Here is a 27,101-nt window from a genome sequence, read left to right as displayed (position 1 = left end):
GCTCCTAACCACTCGCCTGCCTGCCTGCCTGATTGCCCCTAACTGCTTCTGCCTGCCAGCCTGATCTGCTCCCCTGCCCCCTAACTGATCCCCTGCCAGCCTGATTGCCCCCAACTGCCCTCCCCTGCCAGCCTGATGGCCCACAACTGTCCTCCTCTTCCGCCGGGACCCATCTCCTCTGCACGAGGCACCAGAGACGCCAGGACCAGCCTCTTCCACCCTGCGTGTGTGTAACCACAGGACCCTCAGGCCTCACCATGCGGAGTGGCTGCTGGGCCCCGCCTCCGCTGTGCACATGGCCATCTTATGGCAGCCATTTTATACGGACATCACGCATGAGGGCGAGAGGACCACCTAGGCTTTTATTAGTATAGAAGAGTTAAACCATGTAACAATACTAAAAAATGTCTGCCAACTCGTGTTTTATAAAATGTATTACTTACCATGTGCAATATCTGTTCGACTCTTTCACTTATGTTTAGTCCCTGATCTCCTGAGTTTATATAACGTGAAATTTTTCTGGTGACCATTATTGTTCAGTTTGCTTTTATGAAGATATTACAAAATGGGCCTTTGTGTGTGGATAGTGGATGGGGAGGCAGTAGAGAGGGTGACGGATTTGTATGAAAAGGAAACTCTAGTTTCCTAATCAGGTTCTAAGCCTACATAAAAATAATACATCGTTGATAGAAGCAATGCAATCATCCAGCATTTATTGTGATGCTTTAACGAGTCAGAGACCACCGTAGGTCCAATGGACATTATCAGATATAACCCTCTCTGCCTATAGAGAGCACAGTCTTCTGGGACAGCAGAGCAGTAAATGAACTGCTGTCATCTCTTGCTTCGATAAAGTGGGGGGAGGGTAGAGGAGAGTCTTGGGGCACAAAAGCAAGATATCCTAATCCAGATGGAGGGGGGATCTGAGATCGGAAAAGAATATAAAAAATTCTGAAGAGTATTGTTTGATGAATATCATCATTACTATTGTCATTGCAAGAGGTGAATTAAATCAAGAGTTATCTTGATACAGTTGGTGTTCTGAAATTTTCATTATTTTTAAAGAAACTAAAGAAAATTATAATCTTATCTATTTCCCATTATTTTTAAAGAAAGTTACAAAATTCCATGCTGAAACATGCCAACAATGTTACCATCAGAGAAAGCATGCAAAACGATGTATGCAAAATTATAGTAAAACTTCAAGAAATGAAAGAGAAGAAGGAAGTTCATTTAAATAACCTTGACAGACTTGCCCATATGATCACAATGATTGAAGACGAGATGGTGAAGCTTCGCAAAAAATACGAACGAGCTATTCAGTCTCGAAATGAAAGGTAAAAATCAGGAACCTTCTGTGAGAACAAAGCACCCAGAGATTCTATTTAGAAAAGTTTCCCTTTTTTTTTCTATCTACACGTGACAGTGGGTGGAGAGGGACATTTGATATTCAGGTTTTATTAGTTTGGAGGTGAGGGGTAGCTGCATGTTTTGCCTGAAAATAAGAAACTCTGACCCTGGCTGGGTAGCTAAGTTGGTTAGAACATCTTCTGATGCTGAGGTTGCAGGTTCAATCCCAGTCAGGGCACATACAAGAATCAACCAATGAATGCATAAATAAGTGGAACAACAAAATTGTTGTCTCTCTCTCTCTCTCCCTCTCTCTCTCTCTCTCTCTCTCTCTCTCTCTCTCTCTCTCTCTCTGTGTGTGTGTGTGTGTGTGTGTGTCTTTCTGTCTCTCTCAAATCAGTAAATAAACATTTGAATAAATAAATAAATAAATAAATAAGGGAGGGAGGGAGGATGGGAGTAAGGTAGGACAGGAACAAAGGAAAAAATCAGTCCTTGTAAGAGAAATAAGTGACACTAGAGTTTGGAGAGCTGCTTACTTGAAGATAAAAGTCCTTTCCCAGATTACCTTTCAGGATGCCTCTGATACCATCAAATTATTACAGACAATGGACATAAGTTTTTGGATCATGTATCCACTTTTGTGACAGACCTGTTCATATTGTGATATTTATTCAGCCTTTCTTTCTCCCAGTTCATTTTCTCAGCAAGTGAGTAAGAACTTTAAGAGTAGCATCGTTTCTTCCAGGCCACAATTATATCATTACTCAAGCAATACTTTAGCAGTTTTCCCAAGTTTCTTATGCTTTGAGAAATCTGGCATGTGAGATTGTAGAGCCTTATAGTAATTTCTGCTGGTATCAGAAGGTTTATCATCAACCCTTGGTCATGTTCTGTGTATGTGCAGGACCCTGACAATACAAAAAGATGGTCAAACATTGCTCCTGCTTTCTATTTTAAAGAAGACTGAGATCATGCAAAGAACCAATAATTGTCAAATGAGACAAAATATAGAGCTCAGATTAGTCAAATACAGCTACATAAACACATGTTTTGAGGAGAAGAGAGAGAGAGAAGCAATTAAAGATAAATCTGGGGTAATGGATATGCAATGTGTGGGAAGAACTTCAGGGTGGCGAGGAATACCATTTTTCAAAAGGTTGGCGGGTGTGTCCTCTGGGGGATGAGGGAAACCTTCTTATTTGACTCCTGGCGCAAACCAAGGCATTTAGGCAGTGCACTCTCAGGCCCTGATCAGATCCCTGGTGCTGGAATTAGAAATTTCTTACTCTCTTTCTTCCCCATATTCTCCTCACAAGGAGGGGTCTTTCCCTGGCATTATTATAAATGACAGGATTCATTAGGAAATCAGCATCAGAAATAGTCAGCTTTAAAAGCAGCTAATGGGCTTGGCACATTACACTGAACCGAATCCCCGCAGAAATGCATTCCCTGGCCCTCTGCCTGAGTGCATCTGGCCAGAACTGGGTTGGCAAGCCTGGTCCAAGGAAAGGATCTGCAGAAAATCAGACTGTAGGGTCACTTTGTCCATGCATGGGGAATGACATTCTTTCCCACCCCAGGAAACCTTGGGGACTTGCAGGGATTCTGTGCCAGCCAACCACATGGTCAGCTCAGAGTCAAGAGGCTACACAGCCATCCCTTTCCAATCTCCCAAAATTCAAAGTGTAGAGTTTAACTAGAAAGCCACTGGTGAATATATTTTGTCTTCTAGAATTACCCAATGTTGGTGTGCGTTCTGCACCCAAATCCAGGGGAAACCACAATAACTAGTAAAACGGTGGCCTCAACGTCCTCTTACCCTCTGCCTCTCCATTTGACCACAGTGGTGTACAGCTGATAGAGCGGGAAGAAGAAGTGTGCATCTTTTATGAGAAAATAAATATCCAAGAGAAGATGAAACTAAATGCAGAAATTGAGATACATGTCTTGGATGAAAAAATCCGATTTTTGAAACTGAAGATTGCTGAGAAGCAACGACAGATTTATGTGACCCAGCAACTGCTGCCCGTCAAGAAGTCCCTGGATGCCGACGTCGCAGTGCTCCAGATCCAGGTGGGAACGAGCTCGGGAGACGCTGCCTGGGACCATTTGCTTTCCCCCCCGTCCATTATTGGTCTGTAGGTTGTATGTTCTTACATGTATACCAAGCCATGCTACTCCTGGAACCCGTGAGTTATATGGCTTGTTTGGAAATGCCATGGAACACTGCTGTAAGGCCAAGCTCTAGCGATCTTTTTCCCCATGAAGCATTTTCTGCCTTTCTGGGAATACACACCCTCCCAAATCACAACTCGAGCTCAGCTTTCTCCCAGCTCAAAACTTACGTTAATTTTGCTTCCACCAGCATCATTATGTTTTTGATGCTTACTGGAAAGATCTGGTGCTCTTACTTTTAATGCTCTTGCCCTCTGGAGCTAAGATTGTTGTTTGTTATTAACCGGCAATCACATATAATCCAACTCCTTGTGAACCCCTGTGATTTCCCTGTAATTTCATAACCTGGCCTCTGACATGGCCTATTAAAAAGGGTAATAAAGAATTAAACATGAAGTAGCACTAGGAAGAAAGGAAAGAAAGCTGCTTTCTTCACATGTAATAATTGCAATTTGTTATGAGAATAGAAGAAAAAAATTAAACTAAAAAAAAAAAAAACAACAACAACAACAAAAAAAACTGTGGCTTGAACTTTTTTCCATCGACTCAGAGCAGGAACCAATTTTAACCTACAACAAGTTTTCTAAAATATCAGGTGACTTTCAGATTTTTTTTCTGATTATAAAATTGAGACACGTTAACCAAGTTTTGGGGGGGAAATACAAAGTTTTTAAAGAAGAAAATAAAGTTTTATCCTCAAGATATAAGCACTATTAAAATTATCAGAAATCTGGAAGAGATCCTTCTAGTCTTTTCCTGGGTGTACAAGTTAAAGGTTTTTATTAGCTTGTGTTGTAAACACAGTTTGGAGTCTTGCTTTTTCATTTAACCACATAAAGGGTCCCCAGTCCACTCCTGCACCATCCAGCACAGACTTGGCCAGCATCTTCAGCCTACAACTGCACAGGACCATGCATGCAAGGCCTTTGTCTGTGGACTGACTTCCTTGAAGATTTGGGGCAACAGTGTGAGAGGGTCCGGTACAGAAATGCAGAGAATTTCAAGTTACGTATCAGGCAGCCATGCCGGTCCAAGCTCCACAGGGCCTCTCTATCACTGGGAGCAGTCCCCGCCTGCATTGCCCCATGTGGCACCCTACTCTAGCTCCATTCCCCTGGCTGGTCTTTCCATCGTTCATCCCCCATCTGCCCTCCACAGTCTCACCATCCCAGGTTGTCCCCCAGGCACTTCATACTTGTCTCGCTCCATTTTACAGAATCATTTGGCTCTCTCTCTAGCTCTTTCCCAAAATATAGTTTCAGGGCCATCTTTGCCCCTACTAGACTGTCAAGATGCCCAGCAGAACAAAGGAACCAAATTCAAGGCAATGAAAGAAAAATACCGCATGATCTCACTCATTTATGGAAAATAAAGAACATTATAACCCGATGAACAAAAAGGTAGATGCAGAGACAATAAAGCATCAAACAGGCTGTCAAATTACAGCGGGAAGACTGGCGAGTGTTGGGAAGCTGTGGTGGGGAGGGAAGAGATCAACCAAAGGACTTGTTTGCATGCATGTAAGCACAATCAATGGACACAAGACACTTGGGGGTGGGATGAGGACATGTGGCAGGGGCTAGGGAAGGCTGGGGGAAGGTCAATTAGGGGGAGGAGGAATGAGATATATGTACTACTATATGTAATACTTTAAACAATAAAATAAAAATTTAAAAATAAACACAAAAGAAAGCAGAAAAAGAAACAAACAAACAAACAAATCCAATAAGGCCCATAACAGAAAAATTCACTCTTCATTATGTAAGCATTTTAACTCTGTTCATTGCAAATCAATAATTTCAAGAATTCTATTCAATGGATAAAATGAGTTGTTCTTAAAACATATATACTTGGTATGAAATCACTTATCCAGTATGAGCTATGAATTCAGATTACCCGAGAGGGAATATTATGCATTGAGTGACAGTATGCCCTGCCTAATGGGAGCCTTTATCATCCTGGCTGCAGGTGAATTGAGGCATATGGATTTGTGTTATATATCCACTACCTGTTCTACCAGCGTTAGTTCTAACAAGCTTAAGAATAGTTAAATAGAAAGTTTCCCATTAGTCTCCACACTTAACTTAATTATTTGTCTATTCAGCACTAACTCTGTGGGCCCTTTGAAGGACTGTGTGTGAAATTTTGAGTTTCAAGCAAGCCATGTTGTACCCTGCCTGATAGTGCCGGATCCCTGCCATAGCCTGTTATTTGATAAAGCTTCTGCGTTGTTGTTTTCAAAGTCTTCCCATTTTTGGAATTCTCTTAAGGTTTGCGTTTTTACAGCTGTTTGAAATCGTTTTTAATCACTCAACAGTTTAATCCAAGGATAATCATGAGTCATATATTCCTGGATGTTTGCGATAAGAGGTCCTTTTTAGGGATCTTGGAAATCACATGAACTCTATGGCCCAGAGGGAAATAAGATCCATCACAGCACCACTGGATAAGCAAGCACCATATTTTTGGTTCCTATTTAATTTCCTAATTAAGAGAAGATAATGTTGTGCTCAACAAGTGCTTAATGACATATGGGTGTATACTTTAAAATTCCATATTGATGGCCATTAAGAAGTGTGGAGAGAGGAGGGGGAAAGAGAAAAAAATCAAATTATTTATGACCCCGGTTAAAATTATTTTTGTAAGGAGCATAAATTAAAATTTTTAAACTCTATATCTTGGACACAAAGTTTCTTAAATATATTATCTCATTTACTAGATCAACACCATTAGATTAAACCTTACCTTCCAATTTGACAGTTGAAGAAACTGGCTTAGAGAAGATAAATGGTATCCCTGAAATTATGCAGGTTTTCAGTAGAAAAGCTAAAAATGCTGACTCTTGGTTTTTCTCATCTCCCTATAAAACAAAAACTCAGTGTGGCTGCCACTTCTACTTGGAGTGGCCATATTTTTTCATCTACCTCCAAAGTCTCATTAATTCAACAAATATAGTTGATATATAAGATATTATATTGGGTATTTAGCAAAAAAATATTTAAATAGTTCAGGCTATTTCTCATGACTGTACATTGTACTGACCTAGTAATGAAGAACTTCATTCTCCTGTGGGAAGCCACTAAACCTATTGCCAGCAAAGGTTTTTAAACTGGAGTCTATTGTGTCACATACCTTGTATGTTGTCTACCTTGGCCTCTATAACAACCTTCAATAAAGATGTCAAGTCTGTATAGTCTGAGCTCTACAACCACACAACATCCCATGAGTATAACATGAAATGGAAAATAACAAAGGACTGGCTGTAAAATCAGCCTTTTCTTTGATGACTCAGAAGTCACCACCTTCTTTGTAGGGTCAATTACAGACATCCTCCTCATGGCACCAAAGTGAACAGAAGCATTGCTTAACCTCACGTTCCAGCTGATTGGGTGTTAAGAATTGTCTTCCACCTTAGTCTGTGTCCGTTCTACTCAAAGATGCTAAAAACCCTTGTCTATGTGATTTTAAGATGTACGAGCAGGAGAGTTAGTTTTAAAGTTAATGTTTCTTTTTTTTAATAGTTTTCACAGTGTACAGACAGAATAAAAGATCTGGAGAAAGATTTTGTAAATCCTGAGGGTAAGAACAGAATCCGTTTTCTTCCGGGGAAAGATATGACTACAGAAGAAATGATCAAAAAATTAGATTTGGTAAATATTCTTTATTTCTCATTTTTTATTTCTTTTATTCATTGAATTTATTGTGGTGACATTGGCTAATAAAATTATATATGGCCTGGCCAGAGTTGCTCAGTGGTTGAGCATTGATCCATGAACAAGGAGGTCACCTGTTCAATTCCCAGTCAGGGCACATTCCCAGGGTTGCAGGTTCATTCCCCTGTAGGGGACATACAGGAGGCAGCTGATGATGATGTTTCTCATCAGTGCTTCTACCTCTCTATCCCCTCCCTTCTTCTCTCTCTAAAAATCAATTTTAAAAACTTATTGAAAAGAAAGAAAAAAATATATAGGTTTAAGGAATACAATTCTATAATGTATCATCTATATATTGTATTGTGTGTTCACCATCCCAAGTCAAATCCTCTTCCATTGCCATGTATCTCCCAGCTTCTTCTGGATCTTAAGAGAAATGTTTGTAGTTTTTGCCCATTAAGTATAATGTTGGTTGGAGGTTTGTCCTATATGGCCTTTGTCACGTGAGGTATATTTCCTCTATTTCCACTTTGCTGAGATTTTTTTTTTTTTTTATCATAAATGGGTCTGGATTTTACCAAATGCGTTTTCTCCATTTATTATATAACTATGTGTTTTATATCCCTCATTTTGTTTATGTGGTGTATCACATTTATAGATTTGCGGTAGTGTACCAACCCCAGAATAAATCCCACTTGATCATGGTGTATGATCTTTTTAATGTCTTGCTGAAGCTATTGCACAACTATTTTGTTGAGGATTTTAGCATCTATGTTCATTAGGGATATTGGCCTGTAATTTTTTTTCTTTGTAGTGTCTTTATCTGGTTTGGGATTAGGCTAATGCAGGAGGGAGACCAGAGAGTGGGGTTATTGCATTCCACCAGGCTGATGCCATGAGGAGGGGAGTGCTCTACAGTGTGCGAGACTCAGCTCAGGGGCTCTGGGTATAGTCCCTTAAGCTCTCTCCCCAGAGTTACTAACTTCATTTTCTCTTCACATGACTCTAGTCCACTCCACCTTCCCTCCACTGGACCCAGAGTAAGTGGCTATGAACGAGATTTTTGTGTGTTGGCCCTTTAAGAGTCCTTTCCCTCCCTAGTGGTCAGAATACCTGCTGATTTTCACAGCCAGATGTTATGTGAGTGCCTCTTCCAGGCTCTGTGCTCTGGGCTGGGAGCCTGGTATGTTGTTGAGACCCCCACACTTCTCAGGGAAACCCTGACAGCTGAGATAACCCTCCAGAATCTCAGCAGCTGCCCATGGGAGTGGGGCCAGCCCTTTTCATGTCTCCACCCTTCCTACCAGCCTCCATGTGGCTTCTTCTGTAAATCCTTCTCTTCTGTTAGTATTCAGTTGGTTATTCAGGTTGATCATTCTATAATTTGTTTTGTAATTCTAATTTGGTCCTGGGAGAAAGTGAGTGTACCTTCCACCTACTCCACCGGCATCTTGGATCCCCAAATATTATTTCTTAAAATAGCATCTATTTGCCCTTGTTGTTCAGTGTTACAAATATCTGTACTAGTATTTCAGGTTATGGGGATAAATTTATCCTTCATTATTCTAGCCACTAATATAGTAGACCTTCAGTGTAATCTAGTAACAGAACCCAAACTTGATTTTAAACATTGCCAAAAGAAGTAAAAATTTGAGTGGTTTCAAAATGTGATACTCACCTTTGTATCATAGCCCCCCCCCCAAAAAATTGGGGGCATCTTGAGGGATTAACATGCCTTCCTGATGGGAGCATATCAGAGGAAGGGCAATGGAAGGTAGATTGAGGTGAGAGGGCCATTCTCTGCCATGAGGAGGAAGAATTCCCAGAGCTATCTGCAAGAATGGGGGCAGCGGGTGGCAAGGGAAGTCATGCCTTAGCCCAGCTTTAAAGACTTTCTAGAGGAATCTTAGCAACTACAAAAACAATGTGTCTTCGTTTAGGGGAGAGAAGCTTTTACTTGTGTGACCTTTTTCCCCCTTCCTATTGCAATTGTTTTTTACTGTAGCTGGAAGTACAACTGGCCAAGAAGGAGGAGCAGTTACTGGAAAAGGATTTCATCTATGAACAGGTCTCCCGGCTCACGGACAGGATCTGCAGCAAAACTGAGGCCAGCAAGGAGGACACATTGCTCTTGGCCAAGAAGGTCTGTCCAAGAGCCTGCCTTTTCTCCTCTGTCCTTACTGCTTTATTGCAGTTCATTTCCCACCAAATGCTTTCTTACCGAGCAGAGCGCAGGAGAGATTAGGCTTTACGACAGAGAAGCAGAATGGACGTAGAATTTAAAATGTAAAGAGAACACTTAGATAATAGTTCAAAGTAAGTTCCCATCTTGTTCCTTGAATGAATTCACTTTAAAGTGGGAAAAACCTAAGCTTTAAATGGCAGTATACAAGTTTCACTTAACTGGGCACCTACTCAAATATGACAGTCATTATCTTTATAGTCCATGTGCCAAGTTAAATCCTTTTGAGTTCCTTGTGAATGGAAGGCTTCATTTAAACAACAGTCTGACTGCATGGGAACTCAGCCAGAACCCAGAAATGGGAGGAGACCATGGAAGACAACAGTCACACAAACATGGACCTCTTACACCATGGGGTGGAGTCACCACTGGGCCCCACTAGTGAGGAGAGGCCAGTGACACAGAGCTTCCTGATTTCATAAACTTAAAGTAGTGTAACAGGACCACGATTCAACGCCATAGGGTCCGACTGGGACTGCTAGAAGGCACCTGGAAAGGAGCAGACAGCAGGAGGGGGCTGGTGATTGTGACGCAGAGGGGCCTTGCACCACAGCCTGGCCTTCGTGGCCCCTTGGAGCACCCCACTGTGGCTGCACAGGGATTTTAGTTAGCCAGCAATACTGAGCTACTACGAGTTCCTGTATGCTAGGCATGGGGGCGGGAACAGAGAGGAAGGGGCACGCCATTCACAGTGTCGAGTTTGGGAAGGGAGATGGGAAAACAGATCATGGTAACATCCACACCTGACTGTGGGCTCCACAGGGCAATGACTGTTCCTCCTTCTTCTTAGTTTCCCCAAATGCCTCGGGTGCGCTAAACTCTAGAACAACATTTATTTAAAGAGTAAACAGTCAGTCCTGTTCTAAACACATTTCTGGCCTACCAACTCAAGCAGAAATTATTGTAAATCTCAAACCTCCTATGCCATTTATCTGTCTTTCACACTTGGTTCTGATGACTTACACAGGTGGATGGTCATCACAGCTCGTGCATTTAACAACTTCACCTCATAAAATAAGAATGTTAAGCTCTAGCCTGTTTGGCTAGTGGATAGAGCCTCAGCCTGGGGACTGAAGGGTCTCAGGTTCAATTCTGGCCAAGGGCAAATGTCTAGCTTTCGGGCTCAATCCCCAGTAAGGGGCATGCAGGAGGCAGCTGAACAATGATTCTCTCATCATTGATGTTTCTTTCTCTCTCCTTCTCCCTTCCTCTCTGCAATTAAAAAAAAAAAAAAAAGTTAAGGCTCCTAATCTTTGCCTGAATTAGCATGTCTGATATTTCTTTAAATGTTCCCTTCCTTCCTTTTGTAAAACGAATTTCCCTTTCTTTGGAGAAAGTCAGTGTTTACTGAGGGCTGGCTTGTCAAAGCTGATGGCAGTGTTTCTCAAAAATCAACAATAATCTTGGAGAAATGCTGGAAGTGTAGGGAACTCAATGAGTTCTGGCCCAGTAGTTTATCTACCCTCTCCTTCCCACCTTCCACGTTCCCTATCTGGATTTTATTTTCCATTTTAAATTATAATGTCTTCATAGTAACCATAACTTGAAGGTAGAAATATGTTCAGATCTCAGATACTAGCAAATGACCTTGAGAAAGATACATAAATGACTTAAAAACTGAGTTTCCTGATTCATGAAATAGGAGTGATATCAGCTGAAGTCGCTGTAGGCATTACCTGGTCAGCAGAAGTAGCCTAGCTTTTTGTGGATGCCCAACAAGAATGAGTGTCACCTCAAGCCTCTCATCTTCCCTAGGTAGCTTATGGATCATCTTCCAAGTTTCCCAAACGAATGGAAAATCTCAACAAAAACTCAAACCAACCCAGGATCTAACATAATCCTTTTCTTTTTTTTTTTTTTTAATAGAGAAGAAGGAGGTTGGCTGGTTACACCTACACACAACATGCAAGTGTGCAGTGACTGGTTAATTAATGAAATTGGGTAGAGATAATGACTCGCCCCTGATCCTTTAAATGGCAGCCTTTGATTCGATGTGTGCTCCCTCAAAATTACGGCAGTGTAGAAGCGTTTACAAATTTATATTCCCTTAAGAAGACAAAGTGTGTACATAATGACCAGCCGTTACATTTTCAGAGGCAGGTACATCACGGGCAGCAACATTCTTCTAAGCAAACGTACCGATAGACCTGCATGTGCTCCATTAGAAGAAGAAAAGTCTTTCAAGGTCAGGTGTAGTGTTTTGGAAGTTCACATTCATGTCTCCAAGTACCCTGGTTCAAAAGCCTGAAGGATTGAAATGGACTAAGAATTTACTCATCCCTTCTTTTAACAAACATTCTATTATAATTTTGCTCGGTGCCTCCTATGTTCCAAGCACATCCTGGCTAGTGGGAATGTGATGAATAAAACAAGTAGGCCTTGACCTCATGAAGAGTAGTACCTTCTTGTGGGACGACTGACTGTAACCCAATAGCTAATGCATACATATATAACACAATGGCGGTGGCGAGACAGGTTATAAATTAGAAATACAGCAAGGTGATATGGCAGTGTTGGCAGGTGGGAAAGTCACCACTCAGTGGCCACCCTGAAAGGTTGTGCTATGGGCCAGAAAGCTTAGAGGAACCACCAATTCCAACTTCACTTCTTTCCCGTCTTTTAAAATCAATTATTCCACTAAGTCCTGTCCTTTAATTCTTTGATGATAAATAGTTGATGAGAAATGGTCAAGACACACATACAATCAGAACATTTCACTTCAAATTAGCGGCCAGATTTTCCCCAGTTCAGCACATGCTTGCTTATGACTTAATAATTATGCACCCCAGAAATTATGATCAATAATACAAACATGTTGAGATGTGACTGTTTCTATTAAAAAAATATTTCAGATGCAGAGCCTCTGCTGATTACCTTATATAAGTAAAGAATAACTTTTGAATATAGTTTTATTCTACCATATTTCACACACACACACACACACACACACACACACTGGATAAGTGACAAATTAATAATGTGGCCTAAGTAAGCCAGAATTTAGACATCAAGAACACTTGATTTCCCTCTCCTTATCACCTCTTTAAAATAGAGAGACTTCACTATTCCCCTCACTACTACCCACCTGGACAGCTAGTAACTTGATGAACACACGGCTTTCTTTTCCCCTCTTCATTATTATTTACGCAGCTAGGATGTCTGAGGTCTCATCCAATTCTTATTTGTCCCCCACATTATAGACAGCCAGCATCCTGTCATTCTCTTAAGTTCTTCACGGAACATATACAGAAGCTAAGCCTTGGGTTCTTTCATTCTAGATGAATGGCTACCAGAAAAAGATTAAAAATGCTACTGAAAAACTGATGGCTCTTGTTGCTGAGCTGTCCATGAAGCAAGCTCTGACCATTGAACTCCAGAAGGAAGTCAAGGAGAAAGAAGACTTCATCTTCTCTTGCAATTCCAGGATAGAAAAGGGTCTGCCCCTCAATAAAGACATTGAGAGAGAATGGTTGAAAGTACTTCGAAATGAAGAAATGTATGCCACGGCCATCGCCGAAAAGTCTCAGGTACATTTAGGCTTTTATGTTGCATTTGTAAAGTGGCAGGGAAGGGATATTTTCAAGGGTTTCAATCTTCCCAAAATATATGAAAAATTCCCCACTCTACCATACATAGGCCAAACAATAAGAAGAAATTTTGGTTGTATTATCATTGTTGTTGTTGTTGTTGTTGTTGTTGTTGTTGTTATGTAGAGCCTAGGTTGGTTTTGCTCAGAGGTTAGAGCTTCAGCCCGCAGACTGAAGGGTCACAGGTTTGAGTCTGGTGAAGGGCATCTACCTCAGCTGCAGGCTTGATCTTTTGTCACAATTGGGGCACATGGAGGAAGCAACCAATCAATGTGTCTCTCTCACATTGATGTCTCTGTCTTTAGCCCCCACCCCCACCCCTTCCATTTTGAAAAAAATCAATGGAAAAATATCCTCGAGTGAAGATTAACAACAACAAAGAGATATTATGTAGACAAATCAAAGTACAACAGTTCAAAGCACCATAATATTCCCTGGGGAACATCTGGCAAACACCAAGTTCCACTCCACAACCGTACTTCGTGCCTAGTGTGGCTGAACCACCACAGACTCCCACTGACACGGCAATGACCAGGCGAGGCTGGCTTTGGTTTTACTATTATCCATACATCTCCAATCGCTGTCCTTGCACCCCTGCTCAAACCACACCTTACTCTTCCATGTCCACCTGCTACGGCCATCACAGCCTATCGTGAGGCCTCCAGCACACCAAGGTTGTCACAGCCTTTGCATTTGGTGTGCAGCCTTGGCCTCAATGCCATCTCTTTTTTTCTCCTGCCACCGGCCTCAGTCTAGGTCCATCATTGGTTCCACCTGCACATTGGACACCCAGTTCTTCTGCCTAAACCGATGACCTTTCAATATGTGTAGAATGGAATTGGGCATTTCTTTCTAAGGAGACTGTGTCTTGGGGACCACAACTTATTATCAGACTGTCAAGTAGATTCTTCAAAAAGACCATTGTTCACTAACTAGCCCCCCCAAAAAAGGCACATTGCAAACATAAGTTAGGAATATCTGAAACCAGGATCGGGTTTGTCATTCCCACACTGCCCGGAACTGTATTTACTAGCACCTTCAGGTTTTACCGAGGATGTCCCAGCATCATTTACCTGTCTCCATTATTTAGAATTCTTTTTCATGCTGTAAGAGAGTCGTCTGTTTTCCAGAAGCACAGGCAGAAACTTAAGGACCTTGAGGGTCAAGGCAAACTACTGACCACATCTTCCCTCTGGTTCTACCTGACTTCTTATCTCTTCTTCACCAATGACTTACCAAAGGGAATAGATTGTCCTACCTCTGTCAACAACAAAACCATGGAAATGCTTAGTATTTGATGAAAGATACTGAGGTTAGAACACACAGGAAGTTAGAACCCACCAACCAGTTTATGATAAACCATAAGCCCCATGAACAGCGTGATGCTTGAGCAACATGGATCATTCCAGCGAGGTGCAACATGTGCATGAGTATGTAAGTGTGTGTGTGTGGGGGGGGGGGGGGTGACTTCACCCTCATACCCTCCTATCCTTTGGGGGAATATCAACTAGCACAGCCTACAACTCAGACCCAGCTGTGTCTGACAAGCCTTGGGGTAAAGTGGCTGCACCAGAGTTTGCAGAAAACTGAAAAGGAAATTTTGTTCTTTGCAGCAATTCTTGGACACACACCGCCAGCTGCCCAATGGTGTTCTCACAACTGCAGAGCTGCGTCCGACTGCCTACATCCCAGACGCAGAAGCCACTCTTCCCTTGCCGAAACCATATGGTGCTTTGGCTCCCTTTAAGCCCAGTGAACCAGGGGCCAACATGAGGCACATCAAGAAGCCTGTTATAAAGCCAATTAAAATCTGAATATGTAAACCAGTTCTGGCTCCTCAAGGAGACACTTCAGCCAAGCTTTATCATATCCACAGCTGGAAAATGTCAGCACAATAGTGTGAAATTACAGGCAAATAAAACAGCCACAATTAACCAACAGCAGAAATAAGTTTCCTTTTATACTCACCAACTACTATATTTTATATAATGTTGAGTAGGACATAGAATTGTTCTACAATTATGTCAAAGCATTTATTTGCATTGTTCATTTCTTTCTTTTTCACTCTATATATTGAAACCTTTCAGATATATATAGTAGGCCAGGTGCTATAAAAATTCAATAAAAATAATTTTAATGAAGCACAGAAATTAGCTTAGTGGTCCTTATTTATTAAAGACAAAAATGAAATACTGTTCAATATACTGACTTTAAAGAAAAAGATAGAATGATCAAGTATCACAGAGACTTAACTGACTTTGCTAAGTAAATGGTTGCATTTAAAGCTAATGTTGTTAACTCTAAATCAAGTAAAAAGCAGAAGGGAAGCTTGTTATTTTCAAAATAATGTTATGGTGATTCTTTTTACAAGTGAATAATCCTTTCACTGCAAAAGTAATTATGCCCTAATTTATCTTTCTTATACATCTAGATTTATCAAAATGTTGGATGCAAATAAACTCATGATTATTTTAAGTTTTGATACCAGATTTTTCAAAATTTCAATGGAAATACTTATAACTTGGCATGTGAAAGAGTTGAAAATGAGGCCAATTCCTCTCCTTTTATTAATCTAATTTTATTGCATTCCAGCTAAGTATATTCCTGATTGTCTTTATATCTTCATATATATAAATATACACAAGATTTCAAACCTGTGATTTTATATTCATTTACATGCTCAGTCTATATTTCATACTGATATCAGTTATGAATTTTAGTTCACAACTCCGGGCGTGAGAAATACCACATTCCTTTATTTTGCTAAATCAAACAAAATTTGTTCCAAGCCCCGATCCTGCCAGATTGGAGGGAAAATTAATGTCATTCTCAGTCTCTGGGTCCTGAATTAACCCAATTGTTTTGTGAAGTTATTGAAAGGCAATTCCTTGGGAGTACCCATAAGTAACCATATAAATCGTATGTTTAACACAAAGAAATGCATAAACACAGGTCCTGTGTTGTAGGAATTAGCAATTGCATTGGAGATTCAAACAAATACCCATTGGAAACTTAACAACATAGGAATGGGGGGGAATTAAATCGCAAAGGAACGGGTACTTAAATATCACAGTGTGTCACCATTGAGAGGGGAATGGTGGCATTGTGAGCTGGAATGACCAGAGGCCACAGTCAGAGGGAACTTCTTACAGAGAAGATTTTAGTAGGTGAAGAGGGAAGTAGGTGGAGAGGGAAATAGCCTGAGCAAGGCTTTGAAGTAAAAAGACAAAAGCTGTGCACCAGGCCCAAGCGATGGGGCTGGCTGGAACAGAATGTGCATATTGGGGAACTGCATAAGCTGATTAGGGGGACTTTTCATTTTATCCTGTGACTTTAAATGTAAGTTTGAATTGTATCCTATAATGAATAGCAAGTTACTGAAGGAGTATGACAGGATCGAGCTAATATCTATCTCAAATATAAGTCAGTTGAATTAGAACGTAGAAAGCGACCGACACAAACCCAGTGTGAAAAGAAAAGGATAAGGAATGAAAAATAAGAATCTTACAAAGAGAAAAAAAGATGGCTCCAAGATTTTGAGCCTCAGTGTCCAAAATGGGGAATTCTATAGAAAGGACAGTTTTTAAAATACAATGATCATTTTAGAAAAGAACCTGGGTTATTATACCAGCTAGTGATATTTATGATGATTAAAATTTCACAAGTTCACTGAGGGAAGTAATGTGAAAAGAAATGAGCAAAGGGTCATGGGCTGACCCCAGGCAGCAACTGTATATATGGGTCAGAATCAAGTCACTGTAGATGGGGTCAGGGAGGGGGGAAGGGTGATGGGATCAGGGGAAAGTGGGAAAACTAGTTAGATGTCCTGGGGGGCTTTTGGGAAACATGTTCCTAGACTCATGATTCCTTGCTGGACTATAAAGTCTTTGTAGAAGTGACAAAAGAGACCAAAACTTTCAGTGTTTTTTTTTTTGTTTCATTTTTTTTTAATGGTAAGTGATTTCTAAATCAAACTTTTATAAATATATTTTAAAAAAAGTTTAAACACAGTTCCATCTGAACCATCACAAAAAGATAAATCTTACTCTGAATAGACTGTATGTACAAATTGCTGTATGTAACAAATTTTTCTATCCTGGAAATAGCAGATTTGACTTAGTCCAAATTCAGGTGTTTTTTTTTTAAATCTATCCTTTTTACAAATACAGTTTCTATGCAACATTTAATTTCTCCACTTGCCTTACATTATTTTCAATGACACTCGTAGATTTTGTTTTTCCAAACACCAGTCCCTACATGTTTAAAGCATCTTTCATTTCAGAGTGCGGCCGAAACCAGCTTCTGGCCTGTGGAGCCACTAGGAAGAGCACCCTCTATGGCACTGCCTGCCTCCGGGGCTGGCTGCCATTTCCCCACCCTGGGCTGCACCCGCTGTCCAAAACTGGGGTGAGGGACAGCAGTTGACTTCATTTTGAACAACTACCAAACTGAAATTCAGATGGCTCAACAATGCATTCTGATTTTGGTAACCAATTTCAAATATTGCTAGAGAGTTCTCTGTAGAAGCAGAGCTCATGAGCGAGAGTAAAACTTGAGAGCTGACACCATTACATTTTATTTCTTATAAGCCTAAAAGCATTGTGGTGTGCTTCAGAGCTGCTTCCTCCACAAATTTTGCATCCACGTTGTCATGTCCTATGAAAGCATCCAGACCTGGAAAGACAGAGAAAGAGAAAAGAGTTATTATGAAACAGTGTGGCATTTATAATGCTGTGCCCACGGCTCTTTGAAATCATAATTACTTTATATTCTGGTAAAACACATTGCTCTGAGAATGGGTTGTTAAAACTTATTAAACCTCAGAACCAGGAAAGGCCATGTGCATCAACCAAATGTGTTGTGTTTTTTTTGTTTGTTTGTTTGTTTGTTTTTTAATATCTTAAACCTTTTTAAAACTTCAGAGGTGATCATTTCTTTGGTAATTTACTCCAGGTGAGTTGTGTATTGCTCGTTAAAACCAACTGCAATAAGGACCTACTTATAAGTAAGGGGTATTTTGGAAAGAAAAAGCTACAGGGGAGTAAACAGGGACTGACTGATGAGTCAAAGGATTTACCTTGATTGGAGGACTCTATCTCTGTCAGTGTTTCAATGAGGTAGTTCAGAGGCAGAAATTCCACACTGAATGACTTGTCAATCATAGAACGCTGAGGCTAAAAAGGAAACCACTTCTAGTGTTAGTTGATTATCCAAAACCAGCACAGACTTTTAAAAAAAAAAAAAAAAAAAAAGTGAGCCCTTGCTGGTTTGGCTCAGTGGATAGAGAGTCAGCCTGCGGACTGAAGGGTCCTGGGTTCGATTCCGGTCAAGAGCACACGCCTGGGTTGCAGGCTCAATCCCCAGTGGGGAGACATGCAAGAGGCAGCCAATCAACGATTCTCTGTCATCACTGATGTTTCTATTTCTCTCTCCCTCTCCCTTCCTCTTTGAAATCAATAAAAATATTTTATTTAAAAGTGGTAATAACTACAATTGCAGTCCATGTAGATAAGGAGAAATGGGCAAACAGGATCCAAAAAACATTGAGTGGGGCATGCTCTCACACTGGCTCACCTGCTTCTGATGGTAATGAAGCAAACGCTTGACATGTTTCCGGGAAATAATGTTAGAACTCATAGGATGGTCCCAAAGTCGGCAGATCTTCTGACCAATAAGCTACGATGCAAATTGAAAAACAGGTCAAGAAGGATTTTTCGGGCTGAAGTACGACACTATAATGAAGGCCAAATTCATAGAAGGCACGCCACCAAGAGTGAACCCTAATGCTGACTGCGGACTTTGGATGCTTGTGATGTAGGTTCAGTAATTGTAACAAATGGGTATTCTGTGGGGATGTTGATAGTGGGGGAGGCCATGCATGTGTGGGGGTGGGGGGAGTATGGAAAATCTCTATATCTTCCACCCAATTTTGCTGTGAACCCTAAACTATTCTAAAGAAGAAAAAAAAAGTCAACTATAAAAATAAAAGGATGGAAAAACATATAGAGGAGACTATAGCTCACACTACATTAAGTAAATGTATATCTATTCATAATTTTAAAAATATCATTCCAAAATATCCAGTTAGTCTAAAAGGCCCTTTATGCGTAACGACCTTTGGGAAAAGGCCATTTCCTTGGAGGCATGCTTCTGCATTTTTAGTAAATACTCCATTAAACACAACTCTGAGGAAGCAGTTTATACTCTGATGTTGCCAAACTCTTTTTCTGAAATGGAGTCCATCGCTACTCTTCAAAGCTGGGGTCCTGCATGCCAACTCCGAGCGATGTTTTGATAGGAAACGAAAGGTTATAGGCGAATTCTCTGCCAACGTCTTGCCAGAAAATTTAATTCCCTGAGAGTATGAGGTCCCCCCCCCACACACGCACACAAAAAAAATCTAATTTAGAGACCAAAATAAATGTTCGGAGACAATCCCCTGAGAGATCCAGCCATGGAAAACACGCTTTGTTTCCTGTTCTCGCCTTTGCTTCAGTAAGCCTGCAAGGGAGCGGGGGTTACAAAGCGATCCGATTAGGTCCAGAAAGGCAAACGACACCCCTGAGTGGGAGGATCGTGCCAGAGAGGCAAGCGAACAGCAGGCAGGGCAGGAGTTCACAGAGGCGAGGCTCTGAAGACCTTGCTGTGGAATTTCGTATTTTCACAGTATTTTTAAATCCAAGAGCTACTCTTCCCCCACAAAAACAAGGAGTGCCTATAGAAGCTTTCCCTCATGCTTCTCGTTCTTCCTTCCACCCAGGCATGTTTTCCAGCCCTGTGGAAAACGCAGCAAGAGGAAATCCATTTCCAGGACCTTCTGACCTCACCTGCATTTAAATGCCTTATCAGTGAAAGAGCCAAAAGCACATGTTTCCCCTCAGCCTCCCCGGACTCCCAGATGTAAATATTAGGGTGGTTTCCTAAGAGAAGAGAGTGGCTGTGTGTGTGTGTGTGAGGTGGGCTGTGCCAAGGCAGAGCAGAGCCAGAGGCGCGAGGGCCTCCAGGCCCCGAGGACAGCGGCAGAGGGTGGGGATGGATGGGATTTCTTGGAAAGAGCTGAAAAGGGAAACAATTCAACTGACTGCAGCCCAAATCGTGTTAAGTGCTCCTTTTGCACGAAGAACTTAAAAGAGGTTCCAGCCAAGGCTCAGGGAGAACACACAATGGGGTTCAGGATTACCGGAGGAAGCCGCACGATGATGCTGAACTTCAGTTTCTCGTTTTTCTCTGTGTTGTCCAGGTCTATGAGAAAGTCAGAGTGGCAAACAAATCAGAAATCTCCACTTAAATATCTGAAATCTCCACTTACATACTGGTACTTCTACGGTTCATCCTGATAACGTGTCTCCCAACCTTGAATTAAGCTGAGTCTAACCGTGCTTTGAAAGTGTTAGGTTGGGTCTGTCTGAACAAAAGGGTTGTTTAGAGGAAACTGTTTCTCTGTATCACGGGACACGGTTCTGTAGCAGGCTGCTAGGCAGAAAACAATTTTATTGACTAACTGAAAACAGAAGGTATCTTGAGGAACGGGAAATACCTCAACATATGTACAGTATTAACAAACTCATCTACAAAATACCACGGCTGAAGCGGTTAAGTGAGAGCGATTGTGCTCTAGGCCGTATTTAAAGTTCAAAATCATACAAGCGCTGTGTTTCCCATTGATGCTTCTTGCATTTCAAGTCTGGCTTTGCAATGACTGTGTTAATCAGCTGAAAGTAAGCCATTTGGTGACTTAATAAACACGCCCTCAGAGGCTCCTGTCCTCAAGAGCCCTGTCCAGTGAAGGAGTCGAATAGCTGTGAGTGGACAGAGGAGTCATTTGGGGTCTCCTGAAGGCAAAGACACTTTAAATTAGCCCGAAGTATGTTTCAGGAAATGAACTGCACTCCGAAGGGCCAGCTGCATAATTTATGGTGCCCAATGGAAAATAAAATAAAATAAAAAACGAGGAGCCCCTGGTTCAATATCAAGAATTTCAAGATTTAGCCGAAACCGGTTTGGCTCAGTGGTAGAGCGTCGGTCTGCGGACTGAAAGGTCCCGGGTTCAATTCCGTTCAAGGGCATGTATGTTGGCTGTGGGCACATCCCCGGTAGGGGTTGTGCAGGAGGCGGCTGGTCGATGTTCCTCTCTCATCGGCGTTTCTGGCTCTCTATCTCTCTCCCTTCCTCTCTGTAAAAAAATCAATAAAATATATTTAAAAAAAAAAAAGAATTTCAAGATTTAATGCAGAGCATTAATGTAAACATGGGGCCCTTCCGAGTACTGCTGGGCCCTGGCCACACCCGGGAGCCAGGCCTGGAGGGGCTCAGACAGGAAACACAGAGCCTCGGGGCCTCTTACCTTGCATGAGCCTTGTGACAGCCGTTTCTGTGAGAAGCAGCACCCCACTATCAATGTAATGCAGCAGGTTATGCAAAGGGAGACAGCAGACGCCGAGGACCATGTGCAGAGTGTGGAAACCTAGGGTGAGAGATGCGGGAGGGCAAAACTGTCAGCAGCCAGCATCTCAGACAGAATGAAAACAACGGTGTTCACAAAGCATTTAGCTCAGTGCTTGGCACCTAGAGTCCACTAAATGCTGCTTGAAGACAAGGCTACACATTATCAAGACTAAGCTTTGTGCTGGGCATATATTTTCCCAACAAGTCTGCAATACAACTCCTAAGCAAAAAAAAAAAAAAAAGGAAAAATGTGCAAGATTGCTGGATGGGAAATGGTTTTACAGTTAACAGAAGACCTTCAGACTCCACATGCCCAGCTAAAGGCTGATGGATAGGGAGCATTTTGCTAAAGAGGAAAAGAATCTGACCCAGAAGGAGCCAGCTGATATGCTTGATCTCCAGGTATGCTTTTGGGCTCTACTTGGGCTCAATTATTTATTATAAAAGAAGAATTAAAACAATATGGTCAGATGCTGAGAACCGATTCCAGCATGTAATAATTACAAGAGTTTTACCAAAAAGTTGGTGAAGCTCGGGGAGCTCAACATAGTTGAGTCACAAGTAGTTTACCTGTTGGGAAGGGCTAAAAGGCACTTCCCCCAAACCTGAATAGGATTGTTAACTGCCAGGCAGCTCAGGGCATTGTATTGCCTCCTGTTGGCCAAACACCTGAACAGCTGTAGACTATTCCCCAAACTGACAATCTCTGTAAACCCTTTGATACTGTACATACCCTTTGAAGTGTATATTTCCACCTTGCCTTGGGACAAATTGTACTAATAAAAGCAAGGGGTCCTGAGACAAGGGGAGCCTTCTAGCTCCTCTGACATCCAATGCCTTTCTGCCTTTCAAAAATATCTTTCGTCCACAGACTCCTTCTTAATCATCTATGCACAGCCTTTTCTCCAGAATGCTGAACCCTTTGTAAGGCTGGGAAAAGAACCCAGCGGTCAGATAGTAAATCTATAGAATAATTACCAAAAAAATCAATATCTACTGTTTAACATGACCAGGTCTATGAAAGAAACACGCAGGGTGCTCTGAGTAAATGTGGCAGGTTGAATGCTAAATGGCAGGAATTTAATATTTAGTAGACTTGGGGGAGGCACTGAAAGTTTTTAAGCAGCATGGCAAGAGGATTGAGCTTTACTTTTGAAATATTAAAATGGCAAGAAGGAGGTAGGATAATAATTTGCTACAAGGGGTAGGAAGACTTGTATGGAGGCAATTGCATGAACCTGGGCAGGAGGTAATGAGGACAAAGTTGGGAGAGGCTTGGAAACTGATTGGAAGTGAGCAGCAAATGACAAAGAATCCTCGCCTAGTCCTGGGAGCTGACATGACAAAGAAATGATACCCAAGGAGCAGGGACTTGGATTCAGACAAATCATGGAGTCCTCTCTCTCTCTCTCTCTCTCTCTCTCTCTCTCTCTCTCTCTCTCTCACTTTTTTTTTTTTTTTTCTCTCTCTCATGATTCTCTTAGCACATGAATCATGAGCAGTAAGAAACTCAAGTCCAAGTCCTGGCAAGATCGAGGGTCAGATAAAATGCAGGCTCTGCCCACAAACAGATGTTACTGGGCTAGCAACTGATGAGTCCATAGCTCCCCTGAATCCAAAAGAGAAAATCATAACTTTACTAGCTAATTAACAATACGAGATTCTTCTAATCAGTTTGGTCATTCTTCCCAAGATTAAAAAAAAGTTATGGAATTATTTCTGAATAAAAGTTTATAAGTTCTATAGGTTTTCTGGACTTAAAATTGCTCTCAGCCCTGTGTCCATGTCCTAAATATCCCTGATGATCCTTCATCCTTTATCCCTAGGGCACAGGCCCAAGTTCAATAGTCCATTCTTGGCCTCCTCTCTGCATGTCAGCTCTGGCGACAGGAAAAACTGGTTCAAAATAGGCATTGGTTCCAAAAAAGAGCTTTTCTAGCCAATTCTTGTCCTCGTCCTCCAGGGATCCTGGCCTCCTCTGGCCAGCAAGGGGAACAAACATAGGTCCCCTTTACACTGCAAATGCGCCAGCTCTAAACCATGACTTCCTTTTGGAGGACCTCATTCTTTCCTCTTTTACCAATTCAGGTTACATGTTTCTGACACATAAAACTCAGTTTCTTCTACTCTAGGAGGCCTGGAAAGTGTGCACACTGACACATGTAAATGAAAAAATACCCTGTATTTACATATATGTCTGTACACAAATGATTCAGTGTCACTTCACTTCCATTTTATGTCACATGAGGGAAACAAACATTTAAGAGAAAAAAAGGATATGCCTAACTGATGTGGCTCAGTGGCTGAGCATCGACCTATTAACCAGGAGGTCATAGTTCAATTCCCAATCTGGGCACATGCCCAGGTTGTGGGCTCAATCCCCAGTGTGGGGCATGCAGGAGGCAGCCCATCAATGATTCTCTCCCATCATTAATGTTTCTATCTCTCCTTCTCCCTTTCTGTCTGAAATCAATAAAAAATATATTTTTAAAAGATAGAAGGATAGAAACTGCTCTTCCTTACTTGACCATGGACACAAGCTGTTAAGTCTACTCAAAATAATTCTCAGTCACTACGGATAACATTTTCCTGTTTTCCCTCCTTATCCATCCCTGTGAAAGAATGCAATGTTCTGCAGAAAGTGAATTTTTACAATCTCCCAGGAATAATATTGCCCCCAGGAAATCAAGTTTGTTTATTTACAAAAGGAGCTTGAACACAAGGCGAACAAATGTAAAAGTGTCCATTCATCCCTCTACCAAGTCTTTTGTGTTAATCATAATAATTAAGAATTTAATCAGGAAGCCATGAAATCCCTTCACTCTTTCTAGAGGGCTCCTCACAATTCATATGCCATTGGAATAATTTAAAACCATCCCTTCTCCTCATACAAGGCCATTTTCAGATTCCTACAAACTCAAAAGAAACCCACTTAGTACCTCCACTACATGCAGGCCTAATAAGATAAGGTGTATGAATAGAGAAAGCATAAAGAATTCCATACCATATCAGATATATCAGAAATCCAGAGAAGTACAGACATGCTATAGGGATTTTCTGGGCCGATAAGTAGCCAAAGTTTGAGCATCAAACTGGAATATAAAATTCAAAAGGTAGCAGCAGAACAGTCATTAAAAGCCCAGGATTTGGAGCCAAATTGCCTGGGTTTCAATACTAGCTCTGTTGCCTAATAGCTGTGTGACTTCAGCAAGTTACTCCTAAATTTTCTGTGCCTCAACATCACCATCTTTAAATGGGAATAATATTAAGTGAAATCATAAAAAAGTGCCATTTGTGTTGGTCCAATATTTAATGTGGTTCAAGTTAAGCTCCTACTACTCAAGATTGTTATGAAAATTAAATGTGCTAACTTATGTAAAATACTTGGAACAAAGTACTATAGGCATTATACACATGTTGGCTTAAGATGAATGAATAAAGGAATTAATTAATGATGGGTGAATGGATAGCTGTACATGAATAAATTAAACTGGCTGACATATTATCAATAAACCAACAAACAACAAGTGTTGGCAAGAATATGGAGAAAAGGAAACCCTTGTGCAATGTTATTGGAATTATCAATTTGTGCAGTCACTGTGGAAACCAGTATGGAGGTTCCTCAAAAAATTTAAAAACAGATCTAACATATGACCCAGAAATTCCACTTCTGGGTATTTATTTGAAGAAACCCAAAACACTAATTTGAAAAGACATATGTGCCCCCATGTTCATTGCAGCATTATTTACAATAGCCATGATAGAGAAACAGCCTAAGTGTCCATAGATAGAGGAATGGATAAAAAGAAATAATAGGAATGGATAAAGATGTGGTCCATATAAACAATGGAATATGACTCAGCCATAAAGATGAATGAATTTTTGCCATTTGCAGCAACGTGGCTAGAACTAGAATGTATTATGCTAAGTGAAATTAGGCAGAGAAAGACAAATGATTTCACTTATATGTGGAATCTGAAAAACAAAATAAGAAAACAAACAAAAGAGAAATAAGCTCATGGATAGAGAAAGCAAACTGATGGCTGCCAGATGGGAGGGGGGTCAATAGGATAGGTGAAAAGGGTTAAGGGATTAAGAAATATAAATTTCCAGTTATTAAAAAAATAGCCATGGGAATGCAAAGTACAGCTTCCAAGCACATAAGAATCAGTTCAATTTTGACACCCAGCCAGTCCCCCTTCCTTCTGTGTTAACTTTCTTGATCAGATAAACTAGGTTACGGACATCAGAGAAAGATCTCCCTGAATCAGTTCCACTGTTTCAAAGTATCCTAGTAAGTTACATGGGGACTCAACAAGGCTCCCTAACGTAAGTGACAAACTACAGCATAGTTTAATAATTGGCGGAGATCTGGTGAGCAGAGACCAACCTCAGGCCTATCTCTCAGTGACACCAGACACACAATTTCTCAGACACAGCAGGTCTCATCCTTGCACTCCTAATGTGCCCTCGTCAAGGGAACATGTGAAGAAGAAAGAACAAAAATCTATTATAACAAAGGATAAAAGAGCCAAGACTTACCAGGAGGCAGAGGTAAAAACAAACTGTTAGTAGCTTCCAAAATCCTGGTCATGATGTGGAAGACTGCAGATTCAGCAGCACTAGCCCGCTTATTGCTAGGGGAAAGACCAAAGCAGCATGTCAGCCAAAAAGCTCATCTCTGAAACTCCATTTGTCTAAGCAGCAGCTATGAGTTCCTAGGCAGATGGAATCCATACAAATCAGGAAAGGCTACCCCCCGTAGAAAGCTTCAAGTGACCACCAGGCTAATGCCTAGAATCTAGCCAGAGAATTGGCACATAATTAACTATGCTAACTTCAATTCCCCTTCTTGGTAGTACTTAACTTATGTGCCCCTTCACCCCCACCCCATCAACCATATGCCAGGAAAGAGGATGAGTGAAATAACAGGGGCATAACTTTAAACACTGAGCACAGAACGAGGATAGATGGTATCAGGACTCGTGAGGATTGCTTTCAACTGGTGAGTTCCAAAAAGGATTTGCTGAAACAGGCAGCAATCAGAGTTGTTGGGCTCTTTGCACACCATGACAAAAGAACGAGAAATACTTGCGTACAAGTGGAGAACCCAGGGATGAAGATTATGTTTCCTCCAACTGGTTTCCAGTATTTGGCAAATGAGGTCCAGCTGGAGGGGAAAGACCGTCTGTCAACCTCAGCTCATCCCACCCATGCCCAGGGGCCCCACAGCTCTGACAGGCACGTTCGGGGCAGCTGGCGCTCCGGCTGTTCCCATACACACAACCAGCCTTTCTGAGGTCAGCTCTGAGGCACTGGAATCCCAAATGGAAAGACTGAAAATGCACCCCCGAGTCCAACAGAGCACTCTCTGTCTGTGCAGGCCGTGCCCCAGCTGAGCTTCCCCAGCCTGGCCAACAGGCCCTCAATTACAGGCACTGGTCCATCAGTGAAGGTCAATTACAGGCCCGGGTCCATCAGTGAAGGTCAAGTGCAGCTGGGTCTGCTCTAGGCCTGCTTTGTGGCAACAGCCAACCACTGTCTTAAATTAATATAAGACACTGTCTTATTTTCGGGGAAACAGGGTAGTATAGCTTCCACTAAGTAGTTATCAGCCATGAATCCAAGCATAGCAGGTGTGGGCAA

General features: G+C 41.5%; 2 protein-coding genes across 2 annotated transcripts in view; one reads left to right on the top strand and one right to left on the bottom strand.

Annotated features, from left to right (window-relative positions):
- CCDC146 (coiled-coil domain containing 146) overlaps positions 1-15,139 on the top strand; it is a 104,127-nt gene extending 88,988 nt beyond the window's left edge. The window contains exons 14-19 of the mRNA XM_036429635.2: positions 1,113-1,337; positions 3,198-3,426; positions 7,050-7,178; positions 9,187-9,324; positions 12,702-12,950; positions 14,624-15,139. Of these exons, the coding sequence (XP_036285528.1) occupies positions 1,113-1,337; positions 3,198-3,426; positions 7,050-7,178; positions 9,187-9,324; positions 12,702-12,950; positions 14,624-14,824 (1,171 nt within the window). The 3' untranslated portion in view covers positions 14,825-15,139. The remainder of the gene's footprint in view (positions 1-1,112; positions 1,338-3,197; positions 3,427-7,049; positions 7,179-9,186; positions 9,325-12,701; positions 12,951-14,623) is intronic.
- A 2,112-nt stretch (positions 15,140-17,251) lies between these two features.
- Positions 17,252-27,101, bottom strand: part of LOC118714378 (gamma-secretase activating protein) — a 64,825-nt gene continuing 54,975 nt past the window's right edge. The window contains exons 25-31 of the mRNA XM_036429637.2: positions 26,555-26,625; positions 25,998-26,092; positions 21,355-21,474; positions 20,191-20,252; positions 18,585-18,686; positions 18,088-18,184; positions 17,252-17,684 (exon numbers count right to left, since the gene is read on the bottom strand). Coding sequence (XP_036285530.1) covers positions 17,593-17,684; positions 18,088-18,184; positions 18,585-18,686; positions 20,191-20,252; positions 21,355-21,474; positions 25,998-26,092; positions 26,555-26,625 — 639 coding nt within the window. The 3' untranslated portion in view covers positions 17,252-17,592. The remainder of the gene's footprint in view (positions 17,685-18,087; positions 18,185-18,584; positions 18,687-20,190; positions 20,253-21,354; positions 21,475-25,997; positions 26,093-26,554; positions 26,626-27,101) is intronic.

This window comes from Pipistrellus kuhlii, unplaced genomic scaffold, assembly GCF_014108245.1.
Source record: "Pipistrellus kuhlii isolate mPipKuh1 unplaced genomic scaffold, mPipKuh1.p scaffold_m20_p_10, whole genome shotgun sequence".
Classification (NCBI taxonomy): Eukaryota; Metazoa; Chordata; class Mammalia; order Chiroptera; family Vespertilionidae; genus Pipistrellus; species Pipistrellus kuhlii.
Note: the sequence above shows the minus strand (reverse complement) of the source record. Positions and strands in the feature narration are given on the sequence as shown.